Here is a 26,972-nt window from a genome sequence, read left to right as displayed (position 1 = left end):
TTATGGGAGGAGCCCGGAGGGTATTTAACCAGACCACCCACAACGGTCTGTTCCAGTGCACGGTACCCACCCACCCATTTCCCTTCTCAGAGTACTTCTCTTAAAAGACGCATCTCTACAGAAACATCCATTTATATATATATATATATATATATATATATATATATATATATATATATATATATATATATATCTGTGCAAATGTTTTAGGCAGGTGTGAAGCAATGCTGTAAAGCTAGAATGCTAGAAATATATTTTTTTAATTGTTCATTTTTTCAATTGATAAAATGCAATGTGAGTGAACAGAAGAAAAATCTAAATCAAATCAACATTAGTGTGACTAACTTTTTTTCCTCAAACCAGCATCAATTCTTACACTTGCACAAAGTCAGGGGTTTTGTAGGATTAGAGCCAGGTGCATGGTTCATAAATTATACCAAAAACAGCTGCTGTAAAAGCATCCAAAAACATCCAGTGTGCATGAGGCCTTATTGTGTTATTGTTTTAGTGACCAGGATCACGCATACTGTGATAGAAAAAAATGTCATCCTCACCACAAAGTGTAAAAACATACAAAAATCATTTGCGTGCTTCTCCTTATATTTATGTATTTTGTAGATTTTTTGAGATTTTAAAGACACAGGGCAAAGAAATAGGGTCCGCATAATATTTCAATATAATTAAAATACACCAAAAAAGCTCCATATTGTACTTTTACCTGTGAGCAACATAGGCCATCAATCTTCAACTTCAGTTGTTAGCATTCAGAACTGTGAAATATGGCTAAAATATCATTTTCATTGCTACAGCCTTACCACATATACTCAGATACTCAGATACGTGCTTATGTTAGTTAGAAGACATGACAATTTTGTCTCTCTGTAAATTTATTAAATTACAGATGAAAATAAATAAAAACAGAATTCTTATTGATTATTATCTGTAAATGTAATGTACAATATAATAAAAGCATTAATCAGCAGCTTCAATAGCTACTAGCTAAAACAAAAACAAAAAACAAAATCATCATTTTGTTACCAAAAACAGTTGTGAATTTAATCTACATACTTTACAGGAAAAACTTTAGCATGCTTTACATTTGATGCACTATTTCGGAGGATAACGTGCAAAAGGAGCTTCTTCGTTAATGCCATTCTGTAGAAAATATAGAAGAATTTAATTAAAAAATTTAATTACAGTACATAAATAACACACATACATTATGTTGTTGCAGCAGATTCTGATACGGGGACTTTGGCACTGGTATTTTTCAGCACAAAACGGAAAGGTCTTTGGCAAACAGGATACCAGAACAGAAGAAGAATGTAAGCTGAGGTTTAAATTCACATTAGGGAGATTTAGGGCTGGGGTTGCAGGGGGGGGGGGGGGGGTTGGGGGGTTAGTGTTGTCAATACAGCTATGGTTACTGATAGAGAAAGCCTCATGCACACTGGACATTATAAAAACGCCAGTAGCTTTGCAGTGAGTTTTTCAATGTTTTTCAGGGTTTTTGCAATAGTGTTTTTTTTTTTTTAGCTTTTTACAGCATTTTTTTTTTACAATGGGATCAAAAACATTATAAAACACTGGTGAGTGTTTATTGGCGTTTTTAGTCGTTAGAACCTTTTTACAGCTGAAAAACTCCTCTCAGAACCCACTAGTTTGGGGGTTCTGAGAGGAGAACCCCCAAACTTAACTGCTGATAACAGCCTATGGGGGTTATTTACTAAAGGAAAATCCACTTTGCACTGAAAGTGCACTTGGAAGTGCAGTCGCTGTAGATCCGAGGGGGACATGCAAGGAAAATAAAAAACAGCAATTTAGCTTGCACATGATTGGATGATAAAATCAGCAGAGCTTCCACTCACTTCCGATCGACCCCTTAGATTTAGAGCGACTGCACTTCCAAGTGCACTTTCAGTACACTTTCAAATGCACTTGCAGTGCAAAGTGGATTTGCCTTTTGTAAATAACCCCCTGTGTGTGCATGGACACATAGGATAACATGATGGGGAGTTTATTGACTGTAGAAAAAAACATCTGAAGCCAAAAACAGTAGCTGTAAAAACATTCCAAAAATGTCCAGTGTGCATGAGGCCTAAGGGTTAAGGTTGCATGAAAAACTAGTGTTAGGGTTAAGGAGAAGGCTAGTGTAATGCCCTGTACACACGGTTGGAGTTTCCGATGGAAAATGTGCGATCGGATCGTGTTGTTGGAAAATCCGATCATGTGTGGGCTTCAGCAGACTTTTTCCGTCGAAAATTTACAACACACAAAGTTTGAGAGCTGGATCTAAAATTTCTCCCCAACAAAATCCTAACGTTTAAATTCCGATTGTGTGTAGACAATTCCGACGGCCAAAGTGCCACGCATGCTCAGAATAAATTACGAGATGAAAGCTATTGGCTACTGGCCGTTAATGGTCCCGTCGTACGTGTTCTACGTCACCACATTCTGAACGATCTGATTTTCCGACAACTTTGTGCGACCGTGTGTATGCAAGACAAGTTTGGGCCAAAATCCATCAGAAAAAATCAGACGGATTTTGTCGTCGGAAAGTCTGACCGTGTGTACAGGGCATTAGCATTATTGTTCCAAAGAGGGATAATGCGAGGTCTAATATTAGGGATACACACAGGGTTAGTGTGAAGAAACCAACTCTTTCTACGCGTTGGAGCTCTTCATCAAAAAATACAAGCACCTATCTCCTGACACATAAAGCTAAGCACGTACAGTATGTATATGGGTACAGGCTGGTGACAGCTGATTATCTGTGTTGGTAATGCTTTTCAAAGTCTTTCAAGTTTTCTACGGAAAAGTACCTTTTTCAAACAAAATAATGTTCATAACCAGACTAGAGATAAAAAAGACCAGAAGCAATTAGAATTTTGGGATGCCTTACAAGTTTCCAGGCTGTCATTAGGACCCTCTAATTTCCACACATTCTGAATCACTGACCTGGAATAAATGTCCAGCCAGCAAAGTCAGAACTGATGGTTTTTCTATTTGTTACAGGTTTAAATCGGGTCTTATTAAAGTAGAACTATAAGAGAAACTTTTTAATTTTATTTTAGTAAGGGAGGGTTATAAGATTTCCTTGCAAATTAACCTAATTCCTTGGGGACCCCCAGGTCACCAGAACTAGCATCCCCATTGGAAGATTTTCCCTCTATTACATTTCTGGTGACAACCCAAAATTTGGGATTTTCTTTTACTTGTAAAACAGTGAATCTCCCAAACAGGGACTCGGGCAGCAATAAAAACTGACATTGGTTCTAATCCATCTCCACTCTATCAAAACTAAAAAAAAAGTTTGACTTTAGTTATACTTTAACTTACGGAGTTCTGAAAAAAAAAACATTCATACTTTCATGCTGCATTTGTCCTATGTTGGCTCTAAGACAGAGAACTGTGTGATCACGTGACCTCTTATCACTCAGTTCTCAGACTGCTCAGAGCTGAGTCACTGTTAGTTGCTTCTCTCTGCTCTTCTCCTCCAGCGCTCACTGGATCACTACATAGCTCCCAAATGTCCCTGATTTGGAGCAATGTCCCTCTTTCCTCCTCATTTGTCCCTCCTTTTGGTCTGATCTATATAAAATGCACTATTTAACCTTTAAAAAGTGTTTCCCAGCACTAAACCTTTCATCCGATTTCTAAATTGCTGCATTTGTAAATTTCAAAAGCCAATATAAATGAATAGTAGTGGTAAAAAAAAGTCCTTGTGGGCAGGGCCGGGACAAGGGGTGGGCAGAAGGGACGGCTGCCCTGGGCACTGTGGTATCATGTGAGGTGAGTGGGGGCACCACAAGGAGATTGGGGGGGAGGGGATTTTTGTTGGAAGAGGTAACTTGAAGGGTGGCAGCGGGTAAGTATTGTCCTAGGAAGGGGAATTTGTGGGGGCATGCTAAAAGTGTCAATTTAGGGGGCTTTGTGTTGGGAAGGGGAATGAGAGAAGAAGAATTGTGCTTAGAGGGAGGATTTGGGGGGATTTGTGCTGGGGTGAATTTCCAAAGGGGGGGGGGAAGATGTGTACTGGGAGGAAAAATTTGGAATTTTTAGGGGTAGAGAATTTTTGCTAGGAGGGGTGATTTTTGTTTTGGGGGGGCATTTGTGCTGGGGGGTTTGGCAGATGGGGGGCAAAGATTTGGGCTGGGAGGGGAGATTTCAGCAGGGGGAATGATTTGTACTGGGAGGAGGGAAAATTATGCTTGGGGGAGTGAAAAGGATTAGTGCTCAGTTTTTTGTTCAGGAGGATTTTTGTTGCCACATAATACTAATACATCTTGTGGGGGGGGGGGGGGTGCAGTTTGGCATGTTCACCCTGGGCTCTATAAGACCTTGCCCCATCACTGCTTGTGGGTTTAACTAATCTTATTTTTTTGTACATTTCTCCTTTAAGGGGGCATGGCAAGGGGTGTGTCCTATGCCTGCATACTTTTGCTTTCTTTAAAGGGGCGTGTCAAGGGATGTGCCTTAAATGGATACTATGGGTTCATTTATTTATTTTTTTAAACAAACATGTCATACTTACCTTCACTGTGCAGTTCGTTTTGCACAATGGCCCCGAACGTCCTCATCTGGGGTCCCACGGCAGCTCTCTCGGCTCCTCCCCACAAGAGCTAACCCCCCCCCTGGGAAGCTCTCTCCCAAGGGGTTTACTTTGTGGGCGTGCTCTGGCAAGTCTATGACCTGTCCCGCCCCGGCGCGCCGCGTCATTGATTTGATTGACAGAAGCAGGAGCCAATGGCTGCGCTGCTATCAATCATCCGATGAAGAGCCGACTAGAACTCGATCAAAGCAACGTGGGATCGCGCCCAAGGAGATTTGGGTCTCAAGTAAGTAAAACGGGGGCTCGCGGGGGGGGGGGGGGGGGAGGTGACTGGAAGGTGTTTTTTCACCTTAACCCCCCTAGCGGTAATCCCGAGTCTGGCTCGGGTTGAGATTTTAATTACAGGAGCGGTAACCCCGAGCCAGACTCGGGATCGCTTCGCTCGATGCAGGGGAGGACACAGGGAGAGTTACTCACCTTGTCCCCTGGATCCAGCGATGTCCGCCGCGCTGTGTGATCGAGCCGTCCTGCGCTCGATTCACAGTGACGAATGCCGCCGAGCTCCGTTCCCTGCGACGTTACGACGCACGGGAGCGGAGAACGGCGGCAAATTCAAAAAAGTAAAAGTACACAAAACACACACAGCACTGTAATCTTACAGATTACAGTGCTGTATTAAAAAATACACACCCCTTTGTCCCTAGTGGTCTGTGCAATGCCCTGCATGCACTTTTATATTATAAATACTGTTTTTTTCTGCCTGAAATTTGGAGATTGTCCATAGCAACCAAAAAGTGTCCCTTTTTCAGTGTTTTAGGATTTGATTACATTATTGAATATTTTTTATTATTCTTTATTATATTATAAACTTTATCATACCCGGGATGTCTGCTAGACTTTGGTTTGAACAGATTTAAGAGCGTTATTCCTAAGAATTACAGGACTACAAAATAAAACGCCAGATTTCCATGCAAAATAATTGTACCGCTTTCAGCACCTTATTCCAGACTGAATCATACCGCCAGGGAGGTTAATGCATAGGATGCATTAAGGTGAAAAAAAACACGAAGCATTACAACCCCTTTAAGCCTACAAACCTTTTGCTAATAGGTGTCCCTCATTTCCATCCCAAAAAGTTGGGAGGTATGTCACTGAGCAGAGGAGGGGGCGGGCACAGCTGTGTGCCGAAAGGTGGAACCATCTGTCAAAAAGGCAGCCAGGTGGATCCTGACAATATTGTTGGGGTCCTTTCAGCTGATAGCCCGCTATTAGCTGTGTCAGGTTAACAGGAGAAAAAAAGCTTTGGCCATGCTTCCTTTTTAAAGCTGAGCACCAGATAAATGTAAATAGCACCATTGATTGTGGCTGCATATTTCTTTAAAAATATAAGTATTTTTACTTACACCTAGTGTAAGTATCTGTTTTATCTCAGCCTTGGTTATCCCTTGCCCCTTAGGGCCGGTTCACACTGCGACGCGAGGCGAGGCGACACGGCTCGCCTCGCCTCGCTCCCGCAAGTCGCCCCCATTCAGTACTATGGAACCGTTCTGAGAGGAGCGACTCGAGTCGCTCCGACTCAGAAAAAAGGTTCCTGTACTACTTCGGGGCGACTTCGGGGGCGACTTGCATTGACTTCTATGCAGAAGTCCTCTGCAAGTCGCCGCTGAGCTCCCAGCAAGTCGCGGCGAGGTAAGTCGGAGACGCCTCGCCGCGGCTCGCTGTGTGAACCGGCCCTTACATATTATCACTCAGACAGGAAGGGGGGGTGAGGGGGGGAGGCACTGTTGGCAAATCAAGTTCTGCTGAATGCATATGTGCTATCAGGGAATTTGCTGAGAGGATGAGATAACAGAGAGAGCAGATTACTTATCAGTGTGTTGGGGACATAACACCAACTGTATACTTTCAAAGAAAATGCTTTCACTTTGACTGTGCTTTTGATAAAGCAGTGCATATAGGATTCTATAGGTGGTTGGACAGAATTAGAAATCCTTTGTCAGATCAGTTCAATGTTTGTGTATTTTAATGGCATATTTAGCTGTTTGCCTGGAGTCCTGCTTTAGGGCCCAGCCACATGGATGTCTAAAAGGAGAAATTTAAATGCGCACAAGTGAATCTATACGCAACACTACAGGAACCAATAGCGCCATACACACAGCTGCATTTAAAAATGAAAATGTCAGCTTTGTTTAGCAGTGTGTAAAAACGTAGGACACAGCTGCGTCAGGGACCGTACATATTTGCAGTTTTTACACGTGTAAAAGCGTTTTAAAGCATGTAAGGTCTAAGGGCTTATCCGCATGGGTGCTCAGCCATAGCTTCTAACTGTCCCTGATTTGGAGCAATGTCCCTCTTTGTTTGTCCCTCATTTTGGTCTGATCTATATAGATGTATATAAAATGCACTTTTTATCTATCAAAAAGTGTTTTCCAGCTCTAAACCTTTTATCTGATTTATAAATTGCTGCATTTGTAAATTCCAAAAGCCAATATAAAGGAATAGTAGTGGTAAAAAAAAGCACTTGTGGGTTTAACCAATCTTGTTTTTTTGTACATTTCTCCTTTAAGGGGGCGTGGCAAGGGGTGTGTCCTATGCCTGCATACTTTTGCTGATAGGTGTCCCTCATTCCCATCTCAAAAAGTTGGGAGGAATGGCTTCAGCCCTGTGCAGCGGCCAGAGCCATTTGTTTACTTTTTCCTTCACCATTGAGCTACATGCAAGCAGCCTATAGAAAAGGAACAGGAGCACATCAGCTGTACAGAGTTACAAGCACAGCCATGTTTGATAGTAATGTGTGGACGGGTGCATGCACCCACACTCAGAGCCTGTGAGCGCCCATGAGAATGAGTCATAAACATGGGTACTTTTGGTATATATTTTATGCAGGATCCCTCTCTAGGAAAAACCTATGTTCTGTGCACAGAAAACGCATATGCCCGTGTGAATGAACCCATAGCCATAAATTGCAATAAAGAGCAGTGACGAAACTGTGGCTTTCTGAGCTACGAGGGGACCCAACTACCTAGAGATATGGGTTTAAAGTGGTTCTAAAGGCAGAAGTGTTTTTTTTAATCTTAATGCATTCTATGCCTTAGACCCCTTTCACACCAGGGCGTTTTGCAGGCGCTATAGCATTAGAAATAGCGCCTGCAAAACGCCCTAAAGAAGCTGCACCATTGTGTGTAGTGTGAAAGCCCCGAGGGCTTTCACACTACAGCGGTGCGCTGGCAGGACGTCAGAAAAAAGTCCTGCCAGCAGCTTCTTTGGAGCGGTGAAGGAGCGGTGTGTTTACCGCTCCTCCACCGCTGCTGCCCATTGAAATCAATGGGGCAGCGCTGTAATGCCGCCGGCAAAACGCCGCTATTGCTGCGTATTGCCGGCGGTTTTAACCCTTTCGCGGCCGCTAGCGGGGGGTAAAAGCGCCCCGCTAGCGGCCGAAATGCACCGCAAATCCGCCGCAAATCCGGCGGTAAAACGCTGCTAAAAATAGCGGCGTTTTACTGCCGACGCAAGATGCAGTGTGGTGTGAAAGGGGTCTAAAAGTAGTACTATAAGCAAAGCTTTTGTTTTTCATTTTGGATAGGGTAAGGGAGGGTAACAACTTCTGTCAGATTTTTTTTTTTCATCATCTCTATTCCATTGCAGAGATTTCCCTTCACTTCCTGTCCCATAGCCAAACAGGAAGCGAGAGGATATCTCTGCAAATGAAAGGCTTTTTTTGGGGGACCCCCAGCTCACCAGAACTAGTGTCTCTATTGGATTTCCCATCTATTACTTTTCTGGGGACAACTAGGGTTGCCACCTGTCCAGGATTCACCCGGACAGTTCGGGTTTGGAATCATGCGTCCAGGTTTCAGACTGTCTGAAACCCGGACACATTATTTAGACTGGACTATGGTTTCCCAGCAGGGTTTCTGGCTGCAGTTTTTACTGCTGAGAGTGTCTGTTACACTGTCTTTCACACTGCCCAAAGCCACCACTAACAAACCATACCCTCCACCCCCCCACCAACACATACAAACGGGAGAAGAGAGAGGGCTTGATCTGCACCTCTTCCCCCCATCCCTACCCCTCTGTGTCTGCCCACACTCCAATCCCCGGCGCTGTGCCTCAGAAAAGGAAAGTTGAGGCTGGAAATTTGAAGTCCAGCAGCCTCAGATCCATCTGAATGAGAGGTGCAGACTGCCAAGGGGTGAGTGAGCTCACCATCCATCCCTGTCTCTGAATGAAGTCTCCCCCCTTCCCTCTCCTTCCTCAGAGAGAGTACACTAAGTCAAATCAGGGTTCTCAGAGCACCCCTTACATCAGAGTTACCCTTTACACCAGTGTTTCCCCTTACAGCAGAGTCCTCTCTGTACATCAGAGTACTCAGTGTTCCCCCATAAATCAGGGTTCACAGAGCATCCCTTATGTCAGAGTCCCCAGAGTTCAGAGGTAAAAGGGGAACTCTGTGGACTCTGATGTAAAAGATGACTTTTGTTATTAACTTATATACATATGATTAGAAATGTTATTTAGTAGCAAAATATATGTATAGCTTATACTATAAAAAAGAAATTTCTGTGCGCCACAAAACTGTTCGGGTTTGACTTGAAGAAAAGGTGGCAACCCTAGGGACAACCCAAAATGTGTGGGTTTTCTTTTTATACTTTCACTTTCAATGATAATAGTAAACAGGACAAATAGAGAGGTTGAATCTCCTAAACAGGGGCACAGACAGCAATAAAAACTGACAGGGGCTCTAATCCCTCTCCATACTGTGCAAAATACTTGCAATTATTATTTACAGTTTGTCTCCTTACCATAGGAACCTCATCCAGTTTTTCGAATCCTGGCCCAGGTTTCCGGAAGAACTTCACAGCAGACACAAAAATAACAATGGCAAGGATCGAAAAAAATATACAAAGTACAGCTATTAGGCCGGGATTATCTGACAGGCCTCTGTTTGCTGGAATACCTGTAATTATAAAAAAAGTATATTATTTCCATATATTTGATCAGAACCACATAACCAACAAATAGCATGCATATTTTAGAATTTAAAAATCATACCTGCTGGGATGGATGTCCCTAGGAATAAATAAATAAAAGCAGATATATTAGTACTTTGGTAAAAAAAAAGAAAAATATAAAGAAAAAAAAAAAGACATTTTTAGTTTTGCTTATATTATTTTGTACTACATTGCTGCCACCTAGTGTCAGCAAAGACACACTACAATATTTAAGCTTGAAAAATGCACTGAAGAAATTTGGACTACCAACAAAGCAACCTAAGAAGGAGCGTAGGACCCTTTGAATGTCCAGGGGCACTACTACAACCTGTAGTTAGTTGGTGCCATACCAGAAAAACACTGCAAATAGGGTGGCTTCTCTTTGATCAATGTAATCATAATCAGTGTCTTTCTAAGAGATCGGGTAGATCCAAAGCTGCTGCATTCTGCCTTAATTTACCATTAACCATAATTAATAATTGTCTATTATTTTACTACATAGCCGTCCTTGTTTGTTTATATTTCGAAGGGTGTTCAGCATATTTTTAACCCCTTCGCATCTAAGGGTGAAACAAATGTTAATGCCTAAGCATAATTTTGCAACTTTGACATGTGTTAGTAAAACCGTACATATCAACTACTTTGTGCATCCAGGTGAATACCTTTTTTTTATTCAGTACAAATTGGGCTTTTATTTGGTGGTAAATGGTAATGGATATCTCCTTATTTATTTATTTATTTATTTATTATTTTTTTTTATTATCAAAGGAAATCTGGCCCAAAATAGTAAGACATTTTTTAAAAATTTTTTATTTAGATGTACATTTCTGCTATGATCACATATCGATACCACATATGTGTATGTTGGTTGTTGTATGTACCCTCTGACCTTGACCCAAACATTAACCCTGGCACTGACCTAGATCAAACCTTGATCTAAAGTTTTTTGGTTTTTGTTTTGTTGTTTACGCACAGTATTGTTTGTTTTTCTCTCTGAAAGGAGAGAGAGATACAATGTACTGGATCTCTTCCCTCTATTCAGAGCGAGAGAGAGAGAGAAAACACAGGGGCTGCCAGTGACTGATCACCGTGATAGCCAAACAGAGGCTCTTGGTCCTGATCGTTAGTATGGGACCCGGGGTTTTCGGTGAAACCACAGTCTCTGTCATGAGAGCGCTCTGTGCGGCGTGCTTCCAGCACAAAGAACGATACACATATATGCAGCCCCAGGGAAGGCCACATATATGCATACTGTTGGTGGGAAGGGGTTACGTATGAACGTTTTTCTTTAACATTATATTTCCAATTGATTAAAAATTGATTAAAGATTTATGTTTTACATGTCAAGAAGACCAAAGCTGTAGTTGTAATTCAGGAAGGACTGAACTACTTGGCATGTTTGAAGACAGGGCGGCTAATTTACTAAATGCAAATAGACCATTTTTTTTATAAGTGCAGTTGCCTGCCTGCAAGGGAATTATCTCCAGAGCTTAGTGAATAGGGTGGAGCTCTGCTCTCCAATCATGTGTTAGAAAAAGAAATGCTGTTTTTTTATTTTTATTTTTTTATTTAACTTGCACGTGATTGGGTATTTTTTTTTCAACGTGAAATATCACTACATTTACTAAGCTCTGGGGCAAATCCCCTTGCAAAGTAAACAGCTTATAAACCTTTAGTAAATCAACCTTATTATGTAAGATTGGTCATAGTCCGGTCATTTTGACAACTGAGTAGCAAAGAGTTGTGTCCATTAACCACTTCAGCCCCAGAAGGATTTATCCGCTTTCTAACCAGAGCACTTTTTGCGATACGGCACTTTAACTGACAATTGTGCAGACGGGCGACGTTGCACCCAAACAAAATTTACATCCTTTTTTCCCCACAAATAGAGCTTTCTTTTGGTGGTATTTGATCACCTCTGCATTTTTTTTTTTTTTTTTTTTTGCGCTATAAACATAAAAAGAGTGACAATTTAGAAAAAAAAAGCAATATTTTTAACTTTTTGCTATAATAAATACGCCCAAAAAAATATTAAAAAAACATTTTTTTTCTCAATTTAGACCGATATGTATTCTTCTACATATTTTTGGTAAATAAAAATCGCAATAAGCATATATTGATTGGTTTGCGCAAAAGTTATAGCGTCTACAAAATAGGGGCTAGATTTATAGCATTTTTATTATAATTTTTATTAGTATTTATTAGTTTTATTAGTAATGGCGGCGATCTGCAATTTTTATCACGACTACGTCATTATGGCGGACACATTGGACCCTTTTGACACCATTTTGAGACCACTGTAATTTATACAGCGATCAGTGCTATAAAAATGCATAAATCAAAATGGCAGGGAAGGGGTTGAACACTAGGGGGTGGTCAAGGGGTTAAGTGTGTCCTAGGGAGGTGTTCTAACTGTGGGGGGGGATGGGCTTCCACTGATATGACAGCAATCACTGCTCCCAATGAGAGGGAGCAGTAGATCCCTGTCATGTCACAAGGCAGAACGGGGAAATGCCTTGTTCACAAAGGCATCTCTCTGTTCTTGCGCTCCATGACACGATCGTGGGCCCCCGGCTGACATCGAGTCCCTGGGACCCATGGTCATGGAGCACGCATCGGGCACGCATGCCCACAATGTAGTGATTTAAAGGGGACATGCCTGTACACCCATTTGCCCAGCCGTGCTGAGATACATTGTGGTGCGCTGGTCGGCTAGTGGTTAAAGTGTAATTCCAGTCGAATTCTAACTAAGCCTAAACCTACACCCACCCCCATTCTAATTAAAACTATTCTATCTACCCTGTAAAAGAAAAGATTGCTATGCTATGCTATAGCATGATCAGGTCCCAGAGCCAGCTTCAGTGTAGAGTAGAGGCAGCGACAATGGCTGCGGAGTCTGGGCGAGGACGTCATCCATAGAATTACTATGGGACATCCATTGTTGGTTGTCCCTCCTCTACACTGACTCCAGCACTGGGACCGAAGCGCTCTCAGAATAGGTAAATAGAGATATGTTTTCTTTTACAAGGTAGTAAGAATGGGGTGGGAGTAGGTTTAGGCTTAGTTAGAATTTGACTGGAGTTCCACTTTAAAGAGTCCCTGTTATGCTTGGTTCAGTTTAAAGCGAGAGTAAACCCAGTTTCAAAAAACACTTACATTGCCGGCATGCCGGAAATGCTAACTTTCATATTGGTTGTGCTCTCAACCAAACTTTCAAACTATCCAATGGCTGGTTTCATAACTGATCACATGTGCAGTATTATGGCAGTTGAAGAATCATTAGAAGCCAAGATGGCAGCTTCCTTGACTGAAAACGATAGGGTTTACTTCCACTTTAAATAAACACATTGGGAGAAGGGAGAAAGGCTGGACCGACCCATTGGTGGTAATAGAATGCCATGCCTGAGATATTAATGGATTGATGGTTTAGGGAGAAATGCAAATGAGACACCAGTCTGTATTTTTGGACCATATGATAAAAACACAGCTTATTGATAAAGTAGTAAATTGTTTTATCAAAGCATCCTTGAATCAACCTACAATCACATTTTTCATCTACAAAATGCATGATCTTATTGTGCAGCGATCACCACTAAGACAATAATTGTCTTAATCATTCAAAAGCAGAGGCGGCTCTAGGCTTTGTGAGGCCTTAGGCAAAACTCAGACATGAGACCCCACTCACTCCCATAATGGGAAAAATAATTAAAGCAATAACATAATAACTGTGTGCGCCCCCCTCCCCCCCACAGCTCTGCTGGCTTCCCTCCTCTTCTCTCCCCTGACTGGGGGATCTTCAGAAAAAGGGGCTGGTAAATATGTAATTTACCAGCCCTTACTTTTCTAAATGAACACAGTGAGTAATCGGTACTGATCACTCACCGTGTTCATTCATAACTGAAGCATAGTAAGCTGTGTTTTCTCTGCTTCGGTTTATGAATTAATAGAAGACTTTGTCTCCTGTTCATTCATTTGCAGTGAAGCTGAGGCTACAGAGAAAAGGACTGGGAAATATCTGTCCTCAGTCCCTTTCTCTGTGTCAAAAGTGAGACTTCAGGGGTCTGTTTAGACTCCTGATATCTCGCCAAAGAAACCAAAAAACTCACCAAAAAACAAAATTTTGGGTTTTAAAAAAATTCTAAGAAAAATAAATAAAATTAGACAAAAATTTCTAATCAGACCAAAGTCATGCCCAATATGTAGCATAATTTAGCCTCACTCACTGTTTTCTGCGGTGCTCTGTGTATGCCACAGGTCACCATCTTCCTGGTAGGGGCCCCAGGGCATTACTTTGTCCATGATGCTATTATGATGGCACTGTACAATGGTGGTAAACATGTGTAGCAGAGGAAAATGGAGGGTATGACAGAGGGTAATATGTACATGAGAGGAGTGCAGAGTCTATGTGGGGGGTGGCATGTACATGAGAGGAGTGCAAAGTGTATGTGGGGGGTGGTATGTACATGAGAGGAGTGCAGAGTGTATGTGGGGGGTATTATGTACATGAGAGTGCAGAGTGTATGTGGGGGGAGTAGTGTGTACAAAAGAGGAGTGCAGAGCGTATTGGGGGGTAGTATGTACACGAGAGTGCAGAGTGTATGTGGGGCGGAGTTGTATGTACATGAGAAGAGCGTAGAGTGTATGTGGGGGGAGTAGTATGTACATGAGAGGAGTGCAGAGTGTATGTGGGGGGTAGTATGTATGAGAGGGGTGCAGAGTGTATGGGGGGTAGTATATTTATAAGAGGGGTGAAGAGTGTATGGGGGGTAGTATGTATATGAGAGGGATACAGAGTGTATGGGGGTAGTATGTATATGAGAGGGATACAGAGTGTATGGGGGTAATATGTATATGAGAGGGGTGCAGAGTGAATGGGGGGTAGTATGTATATGAGAGGGATACAGAGTGTATGGGGGTAGTATGTATATGAGAGGGGTGTAGAGTGTATTGGGGGTAGTATGTATATGAGAGGGGTGCAGAGTGTATGGGGGGGTAGTATGTATATGAGAGGGGCGCAGAGTGTATGGGGGGTAGTATGTATATGAGAGGGGTGCAGAGTGTATGGGGGGGACTGTATATGAGAGGGGCGCAGAGTGTATGTGGGGGTATTATGTACATGAGAGTGCAGAGTGTATGTGGGGGGAGTAGTATGTACATGAGGAGTGCAGAGCGTATGTGGGGGGTAGTATGTACATGAGAGTGCAGAGTGTATGTGGGGGGGTAGTATGTACATGAGAGGAGTGTAAGTGGGGGGTAGTATGTACATGAGAGGCGTGCAGAGTGTATGTGGGGGGTAAGTATGTACATGAGAGTGCAGAGTGTATGTGGGGGGAGTAGTATGTACTTGAGAGGAGCGTAGAGTGTATGTGGGGGGTAGTATGTACATGAGAGGGGTGCAGAGTGTATGTGGGGGGTAGTATGTACATGAGGGGGGTGCGTGGAATGTATGTGGGGGGTATTATGTACATGAGAGTGCAGAGTGTATGTGGGGGGAGTAGTGTGTAAATGAGAGGAGTGCAGAGTGTATTTGGGGGGTAGTATGTACACGAGAGTGCAGAGTGTATGTGGGGGGGAGTTGTATGTACATGAGAAGAGCGTAGAGTGTATGTGGGGGGGAGTAGTATGTACATGAGAGGAGTACAGAGTGTATGTGGGGGATAGTATGTACATGAGAGTGCAGAGTGTATGTGGGGGGAGTAGTATGTACATGAGAGGAGTGTAGAGTATGTGGGGGTAGTATGTACAAGAGAGGGGTACAGAGTGTATGTGGGGGGTAGTATGTACATGAGAGGAGTGCAGAGTTTATGTGGGGGGGTGGTATCTACATGAGAGGAGTGCAGAGTGTATGTGGGGGGAGTAGTATGTACATGAGAGGAGTGCAGAGTGTATGTGGGGGGTAGTATGTATGAGAGGGGTGAAGAGTGTATGGGGGGTAGTATGTATATGAGAGGGGTGCAGAGTGTATGGGGGGGTAGTATGTATATGAGAGGGGTGCAGAGTGTATGGGGGGTAGTATGTATATGAGAGGGATACAGAGTGTATGGGGGGTAGTATGTATATGAGAGGGGTGCAGAGTGTATGGGGGTAGTATGTATATGAGAGGGGTGCAGAGTGTATGGGGGGGACTGTATATGAGAGGGGTGCAGAGTGTATGGGGGGACTGTATATGAGAGGGGTGCAGAGTGTATGGGGGGTAGTATGTATATGAGAGGGGTGCAGAGTGTATGGGGGGGACTGTATATGAGAGGGGTGCAGAGTGTATGGGGGGGACTGTATATGAGAGGGATACAGAGTGTATGGGGGGGTAGTATGTATATGAGAGGGGTGCAGAGTGTATGGGGGGGGAGACTGTATATGAGAGGGATACAGAGTGTATGGGGGGGGGGGTAGTATGTATATGAGAGGGGTGCAGAGTGTATGGGGGGTAGTATGTATATGAGAGGGGTGCAGAGTGTATGGGGGGGTAGTATGTATATGAGAGGGGCGCAGAGTGTATGTGGGGGTAGTATGTACATGAGAGGGGTGCAGAGTGTATGGGGGGTTAGTATGTGGGTTGTATGACATGGGAGAGGTGCAAATGGTATAAAACTGGTATATGGTGTGACTGAGCCCTAATTTATTGCTCCAGCACTGTAGAGACCACTTTGCAGTGGCATGCATAGAGCAACTGAAGTTAGCAGCACAGCACCAGGACTGGCCTCCTGTGCTGCAGACACAGCTCTCACCGCCCCCTCCCTCATCCATCTCTAGTCCCTGCATACAAGTCACAAGTGCTCCCATAAACCTGCCAGCTCACCTCCCTCCACACCCGACAAAAGGAACTCCTGCATGCCCGTGCATTCATCCATCCCTCTTGGGTTCAGTAGAGGCCGCCAGCTCCGCCTCTATAATCTGTCCTCAGGCAGCGCTGGAGCCTCGAGGACACTGAGAGAGGGGGCGCTGGAGAGTGCAGAGCCTGAGGCAGAGAGCGTGCCGCTGGTCACATAGCACTAGCAGCGTTGTCACCGTGTTCAGTAGTTGCTTGCTGAGCCTCGCTCATCCCGCTCGCTCGTCCCGCTAGTTTGGGGACACTGACGGGATATATTCCCTGCCACTCACACGCACAGGTCAGGCAAATTAGGCGATCGCGGGGCCCCTATGAGTTGCGAGGCCTAAGGCGATCGCCTAATTTGCCTAATTAGAGAGCCGCCTCTGTTCAAAAGCATGCAAATTTGCACCGGAGCCTAAAAGGAGTTTTGTGAACCGGCTCCACAGAGAGCTGGTCAAAATCTCCTGTTATTGCAAATTGGATGTGCAGAAGCCGCATCCAATTCGCAGTAGTGTGAACCCAGCCCCACTTTGTTTTGCTGCAGAATGCCTCGGTAATCCTCTGGTTCTATAGTGTCCATCACAGATTCAAAGCACTTGGAACCAGAAGCAGCAATGCAACCCTGTAACATTGTGGAGCCTCCTCTATGTTTCACAAAAGGGATGGTTCTTTAGAAGCATTGTTTTTTCTTTTGTGAATATAGAGCCGGTGTGATTTACCCAAAATTCTCTTTTTTGTTTAATCTTTCCAAAGGACATTCTCAGAGAAAGGCCGTGGCTTGTCAACGTGCATTTTACAAAACAGTCTAGCTTTTCTGTGTCTAGCTTTCAGAATTTGGGCCTTCTACCATGAAGGGCATAATTATTCCGACAATGACGCATGCGATGTTTTGATATTGTCCTTTAATCTTGGAGGTCACCCATGATCTCTTTTGAAGTTTTCCTTGATTCTTTTTTCCACCATTCAAATGAAGGGATTATTCATACCAGAACCACACACCACACAGCCACTGGTGTGCACTATGTGCAGGACAATGTAATGTGCTGTGATCAGCTTGTTTACTTTTTTTTTCTTAATTGTCAAAATGACAGTTTATTGAAATCTGTCCACCACAGTGGATTACGATGCAGCGTATCAAGTTGCCTTTCGGTGAAAAAATGACTGCACAAACTTCTTGAATAACTTGGCAATTGTGATCACAGGAGTCCTTTAGAGATAGATTTGTAAGCTTTACCTTTAACATACCTTTCTATTACTTTCTTCCTTTTCTCCTCAAACATCTCTCTGCTTTTATTTATTTATTTATTTTTTTCAATATTCATTGTGGTGGTGTTTCATGGTGGTGTTTCTTCACTAAAGTGGGCTAATTGACTAATTTGTGAAATCACCTACTAATTACAGTAAATAGTCTTCTTGGAAGATCACCAAAATCCAAAAACAACTTCTAAGGGGTGCCAATAATTATGTCCACGTCACTTTAATTTGTCTTATTATTAACAAGAGTCAGCTAAGGTATAAAGCAAAAGCAAATTTGTCTGCTCTGTGGAAAAAAAGAATGATGATTGCAAGTTTCAACAATTGTTTTCTTTTTGTATTCTGTTATTATGGCAAAGCTCCTCAAATACACCAAGTCAAGTCATCACCATAAAGTCTATCAAAAATGCAATAAAACAACACACACTCTGCATATAAGGATGACAGGAAAGAGGCAAGAATAAATTGTGTCAGTGACCCTCCATGCCAACTAGATGGTACCACATCCTCAAATGAAATGACAGAGAAAATTGTACTATGGATGGGACTTTGTAGGCACCATGAGACAAAGTTATATTAAAAAATCCAAAAAAAGTTTATTGTGCAATCATTTAAAATCTAAACACTATGTTAAAATGTTTTATATCCATGTGCATAGAGATTCCTGTAGCAGGTATCATAATAAACCCCATCAGTCAAAAAATTGATATAGCAAAGTAGACCACAACGCGTTTCAACTTGAATAGTCTTCTTCAGGGAACTATTTCAACTAAGATGGGTTAATATTGTTAGCAAAGACCAGGGCTTTTTTTCCAGCGGTAATACGGGGGTAATGCAGTTCTGGCACTGAATGTATGTTAGGCCCCTTTCACACTGGGGCAGTTTTCAGGCGTTACAGCGCTAAAAATAGCGCCTGAAAAAAACGGCCCCTTTCACTCCAGTGTGAAAGCCGGAGGCCTTTCACACTGGAGCGGTGCGCTAGCAGGACTGTGAAAAACGTCCTGCTAGCCACATCTTTGGAGCGGTGAAGGAGCGGTGTATTAACCACTCCTAAACCGCTCCTACCCATTGAAATCAATGGGGCGGCGCAGCTATACCGCCAGCAAAGCGCCGCTGCAGCGGTGTTTTGCGGGTGGTTTTAACTCTTTTTCGGCTGCTAGCAGGGGTTAAAACCACCCTGCTAGCGGCCGCATACCACTGCTAAAACGACGGTAAAGCGCCGCTAAAAATAGTGCCGCTTTACCGCCAACGCCCGCACCGCCCCAGTGTGAAAGGGGCATAATAGCAAGGGGTGCTGAGAGGTGCTGGAGGGTCTATTGCTGGCTGCTGGGGGATCTGTTATCTCTGGAGGGGATCTATAATTGCAGGGGAACTATTGTTGCTGGTGGGGATCTATTGTTGCTGGGAGGGTTCTGAGGTGAATTTATTTTGCTGAAGGAGGTATTGTTTTTGGTGGGAGCTCTGTTGTTGCTGGGGGGATCTATTGTTTGTGGGGGTCTTTTGCTGCTGGATGCAGGGAATCTTTTACTGCTTTCCTTGTTATCATTAACAACTCCATAAAAATTATGTAGCACCATAAAATGATACTTCGTTCTGTATTTTCAAAAAGGGGTTATACTGGGAGGTGGGTAGGGGGTGGAACCAAGGGATGGTGCTCTGAGGTTGGTAGGGGGTAGAACAAAGGGACAGTGCTCAGAGGTGGGTAGGGAGCGAAGAAAAGCAGTTACTCAGAAGGGGGTGGGGGAGTACCTGCAACTATTCCCCGATAAAGACCAGCCAATTTCTGACACCCGGGGCCCCCAAAAACACCCAGCAGACACAAGGGGCTCAAGAGATACTGGCCTGTTAGTTTATGGGCCCAAGTAAAAGGTATACAAAAATGGTGGATAGTATGCAGGTATTTCAAAAAGCCAATAAGTGCATAGCTCCCAAAAATAGCCAGAACAAGGCAGAATATAAGTATAGCCAAGGTGACCCAGCAAGGGAATATAATGTATATGTCTGCATTTAAGGTGCGATAGTGAGAAAGTGGGTGAGATAGAAGCATATCACACAAACAGGCACAGCAAGTCCCAATGACAGACGATCATGAAGTGCCTCAAGCCAAAGAATAAGGTGGTCAACAAATCTCATATCAAAGTTCCCAGAGGGCACATAGAAGCTGAAGGAAAGAGGCAAGACCATGTATAAAATTGCTGCCTGCGTATGCACAGCTTTGCAAATACTAAAGGTACTAATCAGTTTCAACTTATTTAAAGGAATAGTGGGATTCTTCTGGAAAAAGTGGAGGGGTTCCAATACTTATGGATGCAGCTGTAGAGAATCTTGCTACCCACATAAATTAAACCCAGTCTGTACAATTATGTAAACAAGTAGGAAGATGGCAGGCCTGCACTGTAATGGTGTTTCCATTCCTATTAATAACCTTTAAACAATAATCAGTGCAGCGCTATCTAATTATTGGCACAACTATCACATAAAATTAACACATAAAATATATACAGTGCAATTTGCAACCACCAGAATCAGATGTGCATATAAAAATAATACATGTGGGTCATTAATAAATATAATACCCATTTATAGAAAATTTAGATGCAAAAAAAAAATACTTTAAAGTGTCAACAGTGACATGATTTCTCCACTTAAATCAGTGTTGAAACATAATCATTCAGAAATGACAAGCTGACTCCCCACATGAACCATCCAGCAGCTGCTCTTAAACAAATACACTTCATAAAAGTGTAACGATCTCCACCTTGTGTCACAATTGTCTGCCCACCTTCATTAAATGAGCCCCTGCATTATTTGAGGTCTCACAGGCTTGTTTCCCACAAAGGGTAAAAAACACATTATGCTATCCTTCCTGATTCCCCTCTTAGACCACAGGCTTCAATACGAACATCCTCATGATGTGCATAGAAATATGAAACACAACTAGGCCAACATAGTGCTCACTGTGTACTTTATTTCAAAATTAAGTTAAGATTAAAAAAACTCACAGGGGGGCGTGGCCTGGACATGGCTGAGTGAGGACGCTTTTGCCTCGAGCTCCCGTCCTCCTCCTGAACACCGGAGCCTACCATGCTCTAAACTACTGACTTTGATCACGGCATGCCAGCTAAGAAGCGGAGAACGGGGGGGAAGATCGGACAGGTGAGACTGCGGGACTCTGGAGGCTCCCTTGACCAATTTCTGGCGATCCCAGACCCCCCCCCGCTGCACCTACAATGGCGGACCCGCGTGGAGTGGGCGGGGCTGATCGGCGGAGTCAGCCGGCATCTCCAGCGGCCTCCGTGGAGTCGGATTCTTTTACTGATATCCCCCCTGCCTTGCAATCGGGATCGGGAGCCCCGCGGGCGGGCTCCCTGGAGCCCGAGGGTATGGCCAAGATGTGGGCGCTTCTCAGGGCTCTCCCCACAAAGACTGACATAGAGTCCCTCATCGGCCGCCTTGAGACACAGCACCGCAAGGACATGCAGGAGGTGCGAGAGGAACTGGGCTCAGTGACTGTTAGGCTGGCGGCGGGGGAGGCCACTGCAGCAGACCTAGAGACCAGAGTCAGCGCGCTGGAACGCCTGCAAGATGCCCATATCGACGCCGCGACGATGCTCCAGCTGCACCAGGAAGAGATGGAGGACAGGAGCAGGCGGAACAACCTCCGTCTGCGTGGTCTTCCAGAAGCGACCGGACCGGAGGACCTCGCGGCCTCTGCCACTGCTATCTTCCGCACGCTCCCGGGTGATCCCCTACCCCCGACCCTGGAATTCGATCGGATTCACCGTGCGCTAGGTCCGAAGTCACAGGATCCCAGCAGACCGAGAGATGTCATTTGCCGCCTCCATCACTACTCGCATAAGGAATTGATTATTCGCAGAGCATGGGAGGCGGGGGAGACGGATTTTGACGGCGCAACGGTCAAGGTTCTACCTGATGTTTCTAGAGCCACTCTACAGAGGAGAGCCGTGCTCCGCCCGGTGCTAGAAGCGGCCCGCCGGAGAGGTGCTACCTACCGCTGGGGATATCCGCTGTCTGTTATATTCCGGAGGGCTCAACGGTCGTTTCATCTCCGGACGCCGCGGGACCTGCCGGCTTTATTCACCTTTCTGGACATTGAGCCCATTAGAGTGCAGAACTGGCTGGCGTTTCTGCCTCCATTGGGGGGGCATTCAGGCTCGCACCCTGCGCGGGGAGGCATCCAGCCGAGATTTCAGAGGCAGCGCCGGAGGTCACGGGCGGCTACTCCGGAGGGGACACGTGAGTTGTGAGGGATTCTCCCTCTAGGTTGCGGACCGGACCCTCGCTACGGGTGTTAGCCTTGCCGGGATAGTGCTCGGTCCCCCTTGAGCCCAGTCTACGTTTCCCACAGATGGTTTCATTTATACCGGCATGGATGCATTGGAGTCCTGACTATGTATGACTGCTGGGGGGGGGGGGGTGGGGGCTGGCTCCAGACTTTTCTCAACATTTTTTCTTAGATGGCCGGGTGATACCACTGTCTACGGGTAGCTACCCGTCACGAGAGGGCGGGGTGCCGTGGATCGCCCCTGCCCCATCCGCCCACCGCCCCGCCTCCCTGGAGGACCTGGGCCCCTGGGGGGGAGTCCCTCTCCCCCTGTGCTCTGTGGATTGCCTTGTGGGCCCCCCCCCCTGACCGTGGGATGTTCCCCCTCACTGCCTCCGGCGCCTTGGAGGGACTGCCGGGCTGCGTCCAACTGAGGTGACATTCCGGATGCTGGACCTGCTGATGTACTATGGGGGTTGCCCCGACTTTGTGACTGTTCATGCGGGGTGCCGGGGGTGCGGGTTCCCCCTCTCTTGCCTTTGGGGGGGGGGCGGCCCTCCTGGGGTGGTGGGGGGGCCATTTTTGGTCCCCCTCCTCCTTCCGGGTGGGATGACTGCCCCCCCCCCGGCTGGTGGGGGACGGGGATGTTTTGGCTGGGGCGTTCCCCTGGTTAACTGATTGTTACTGTTACATGCCTAATGTTATATTGTTTTCCTCTATGTTTTGCCTCTGTTTTTTATAGATCTCTGTTGGGTTCTGATTCCGCATATTTATAACCCTGAATGTACCGGATACTGCTCTATATATGACTGGGGGGGATTGGTCGCCAGGCTGTAAGCCCAACTGAGCGGGGTGGTAAGTGCAGATGCGGGTGCGTTGCGCCTGGTACCTGCCACGCCGCTGCAAATTATTCCCCCCCCGTGCCTGCTGAGAGACCGAGAGGGGAATTCTCGGTTGCTGGAACGGGGGATTTTTCACTGTGGGGCTAGAGGTGGGAAATTTGCCGTGGTCCTCCAGGTTTTCTGATGACATAGACCCGGTTGGTCTCGGCTGAGTGACCCCTGGGATGGGGGAGCATGGTTGGCTGTTTCTGGGGCGGAGTGGGCGGCTCCTGCCGTTTGCCCTCCCTCCTCCCCCCTGCCACCCCGTTTTGGGGTCGGGGGGATGGGATGGGGGGGGCCTGCGGATACTGGCGGCTCATGCCCATACATCTCCACGGGCTCCGGGAGGTCGGGGGGAGGCGGTGGCTCCCCTCCTTGGCTGTTCCAGGTCGCTTCCCCACTTAGGCCGGCACGCTCTCTGCCTTTTCTGGTAGAGACTTGCCAAACAAGCATCTTGCTTGTCTTTAGTTTCTAACCTTCCCTTTTCCCCCGTTGTTCAGACCTTCCCTTCCAACTCCTTCCCCCCCCCCCCCCTTTTTTCTTTTTTTTTCTTTTATTTTTTTTTTTTTCTCTCCCTCTCTGGTTGAGGATGGACAGCCTAACTCTATACTCCTTGAATGCGAAAGGTCTTAACACTCCAGAGAAACGCCGTATGTTGATGCACGACTTGAAAAGAGCAAAAGTTGATATCGCCTATATCCAGGAAACTCACTTTAAAGAGGATAGGTTGCCAGTTCTTAAGAACAGATTCTTTCCTTTGTCATACCATTCCACTAATAAAACGAAATCCCGGGGAGCCTCCATCCTCATCTCCTGTAAAGTGCCCTGGACTCTTACGGATTCTAGGATAGACCCGGAAGGGCGTTATGTCTTTCTTAAAGGTCTAGTGGGAGATGTGCGGTTGACGCTAGCGAATGTCTATGCCCCAAACGAAGGCCAGGACGCGTTTGTGCGACGTGTTTTGACTAAATTGACTGACTTTCAGGAGGGCCAACTGCTACTGGGGGGGGACTGGAACGTGCCTCTGGCCCCTCACGTGGACACTTCGGCGGGTTCGTCCTCCTTCCCTATTAGTGCCCGTAAACGTATCACCAAGTGTCTCCATGAGTCACAACTGGTAGATATCTGGCGCTTACAACACCCGGGTGAACGGGACTATACGTTCTATTCCCCTCCCCATAGAATATACACGAGAATAGATTTTTTTCTAATACCCCATAGACAACTGCATGCGGTTCAGGCCTCCTCTATAGGTCAAAGGACATGGTCGGACCATGCCCCCACTATATTGACCTACAAGCTGTCCGCCGATTTATCCCGGAGGGCACGCTTCTGGCGTCTTAATGAAAGTTTGTTACAGAAACCGGAGATACTGGACGAGGTGAATAGGGAACTTACTTTCTATTTTCAGACAAACACAACGGCTGACTCCTCTCCGGGGGCGGTATGGGAAGCACACAAAACAGTTATTCGAGGTGTCCTGATTAAACACGGTTCGCGCATTAAGAAGGCGACCGGGAAACAATTGGACTCGCTCCTGGCCAAACTCCAGGTTTTGGAGCTGCAACACAAAGCCTCCCTGGATCCATCCGTGGAGGCTGAACTTTCCTCTCTTAGGAGCCAGGTTAATGACCTCCTTGGCTACAAAGCCAAGGCAGCGTTACAAAAATGCAGATTGGTAGCCTATGAATCCGGAAATAAGTGCGGACGTATTCTGGCGCGGGCGGTCAAGGACATTAAGACACGGACCTATGTCCCCCAAATTAGGTCGGCGGCGAATGTGAATGTCGGCCTCCCGCATCGGATAGCGGATGAATTCAAAACCTTCTACCATACCCTCTACAACCTACCACCCCCACCGGGAGGACGACCTCTGATGGAGGCGTATGTAGCTTCCAGCCAGATCCCTACATTATCACCTGACGGCGTAGCCGAGTTGGAAGCCCCAATAACTTCGGAAGAGTTAGAGTTGGCACTTAATACGGCTAAACCCGGGAGGGCTCCTGGACCGGATGGCTTTACTCTCCCGTATTATAAGACCCTATTCCCCACCCTTAGCTCCCATATGGTGACCTTTTTTAATGACATAGGGAACACAGCCACCTTCGCCACCGATACCACTCGAGCCCATATCGCGGTCATTCCTAAGGAGGGCAAGGACCCCATGGCCTGTAGTAGCTACAGACCGATCTCGTTGTTGAACACTGACCTTAAATTATTCACCAAAATATTAGCAACCCGATTGACCGGACACTTACAATCCCTAGTCCATTTAGATCAGGTGGGGTTCATCCCTACTAGGGAGGCCAGAGACAGCACAACTAAAGTATTGAACTTGATCCACATCGCGAACCAGACTCAGACCCCTTCCGTTTTCTTAAATACAGACGCAGAAAAAGCCTTTGATAGGGTTAACTGGGAGTATATGTTCACTGTCCTCCGCCATATAGGCTTAGGTGAGAAAATGACTAGGTGGATAGCCCAATTATATGCTGCCCCAACGGCACAAATTAAGGTGAATGGGATCCTGTCGGAACCCTTGCCAATTACAAATGGAACCAGGCAGGGCTGCCCATTGTCACCCCTCCTTTTTGCCCTCTCCTTAGAACCCTTTTTATGTAAAGTTAGGAATAACCCCGATATCCGCGGCATTGTCGCGGGTGATGCCCAGTTCAAGGTCTCTGCATATGCGGACGACCTGCTGTTTTCCCTCTCCAATCCAGGGATATCCCTACCAAATCTCCTCAGGGAATTCGAGGAATACGGGCAGATCTCCAATCTAAAAATTAACTACACTAAATCGGAGGCCATGGGGGTAGCACTGCCGCAAGCGACCATACGGGGGCTCCGTTCCAACTTTAATTTTAAATGGACATCCACGGCTCTGTCATACCTAGGGACCTTTATCCCTGCAAATCTAAATCATGTTTTTAAACTTAACTTCCCTCCCCTGCTGGCCAGAACCAGGACCCTATTAGAATCCTGGAGTATAGGCCTTCACTCCTGGTTTGGCAGGTGTAATCTTCTTAAGATGTGCATCTTGCCCAAATTTTTATATTTGCTGCAAGCACTTCCTATTTCGGTCCCTACGATGTTTTTTAGACAGGTACATGCTCTGTTCGCCGGCTTTATTTGGGCACATAGAAAACCGAGACTAGCCCGGAATTTACTCTCCATGCCCAAACTCTATGGCGGCCTCGCCGTTCCGGATGTCAAAAAATACTATCAAGCGGTTCATCTTGGTAGAATTATAGACTGGTGCCGACACCAAGATCTGAAGCTGTGGATACGTCTGGAACAGGCCCAGACGCAGGTGCCACTACGGGGAGCTGCCTGGTGTTATAAACATCTCCCAGCCCACATGAAGAGACATCCCCTGATGGGGACGACCCTCCGGGTGGGATCACAGCTATACTCAAAAGAGTCACTGTCCACACCTACTTCTCCGCTATATCCTATTATAGGGAACCCGCAATTCTCTCCAGGGCTAGACACCCAACTTTTGCAGGCCATGTCCAGTAGACAGTGCACACAAGCACGACACTTCCGGGCGCATGGGGACTGGCCGTCCATAGAGACGCTCTGTAACACATCGGGACCCTATAAACTAGCCTTTTGGACCGCGGTCCAACTTAGACACTTTCTTAGGGCTCTCCAGAACCCCCTGCGATTTGACAAATCGTTGACCGACTTTGAGGAATACTGCTCTGGTACCGGGGTGCTTCCGCGAACGCTGTCCACAATGTACAACCTTCTTATCACACCCGTGGACGACGCTCATTTGACCTTCCTGACAAAATGGGAGGGGGAACTGAACTGTAAATTTACTCCGAGCCAGACTCAAAGTATTCTAACATTGGCCCTAAAGTCTACCATCTGCACGAACATACAGGAAACTAACTACAAACTCCTAACGAGATGGTACTTAACCCCTCAGGCTCTACACTCCTTCTATCCGAGCGTCTCTGCGCTTTGTTGGAGATGTGGACAAGAGCAGGGCACGTTGTTACATATATTTTGGTCATGTTCGAAGTTGTCTCATTTTTGGTCCACGGTCAGGACCGTTATTCAAAAGTTTACGGAATACAATGTCCCCAATGACCCGGCTTTCTTCCTACTGCACGTTAATACCATGTCCGCTAAAAGATACAAGAAATCCATCCTACGTCACCTAGTAAATGCGGCTAGAGCATGTATACCA

General features: G+C 45.6%; 1 protein-coding gene across 2 annotated transcripts in view; it reads right to left on the bottom strand.

Annotated features, from left to right (window-relative positions):
- Positions 1–1,029: 1,029 nt before the first annotated feature.
- Positions 1,030–26,972, bottom strand: part of CIST1 (colon, intestine and stomach enriched 1) — a 97,742-nt gene continuing 71,799 nt past the window's right edge. For both annotated transcript variants that reach the window (XM_077476330.1, XM_077476329.1), the window contains 3 exons: positions 9,605–9,622; positions 9,355–9,509; positions 1,030–1,155 (listed from right to left, as the gene is read on the bottom strand). In XM_077476330.1, the coding sequence (XP_077332456.1) occupies positions 1,108–1,155; positions 9,355–9,509; positions 9,605–9,622 (221 nt within the window). In that variant the 3' untranslated portion in view covers positions 1,030–1,107. The remainder of the gene's footprint in view (positions 1,156–9,354; positions 9,510–9,604; positions 9,623–26,972) is intronic.

Source organism: Lithobates pipiens, unplaced genomic scaffold, assembly GCF_037356315.1.
Source record: "Lithobates pipiens isolate NorthernLeopardFrog02 unplaced genomic scaffold, aLitPip1_a1.2 Scaffold_13, whole genome shotgun sequence".
Classification (NCBI taxonomy): Eukaryota; Metazoa; Chordata; class Amphibia; order Anura; family Ranidae; genus Lithobates; species Lithobates pipiens.
The sequence above is the reverse complement of the archived record's forward strand: the minus strand, read 5'-3'. Positions and strand labels throughout refer to the sequence as shown.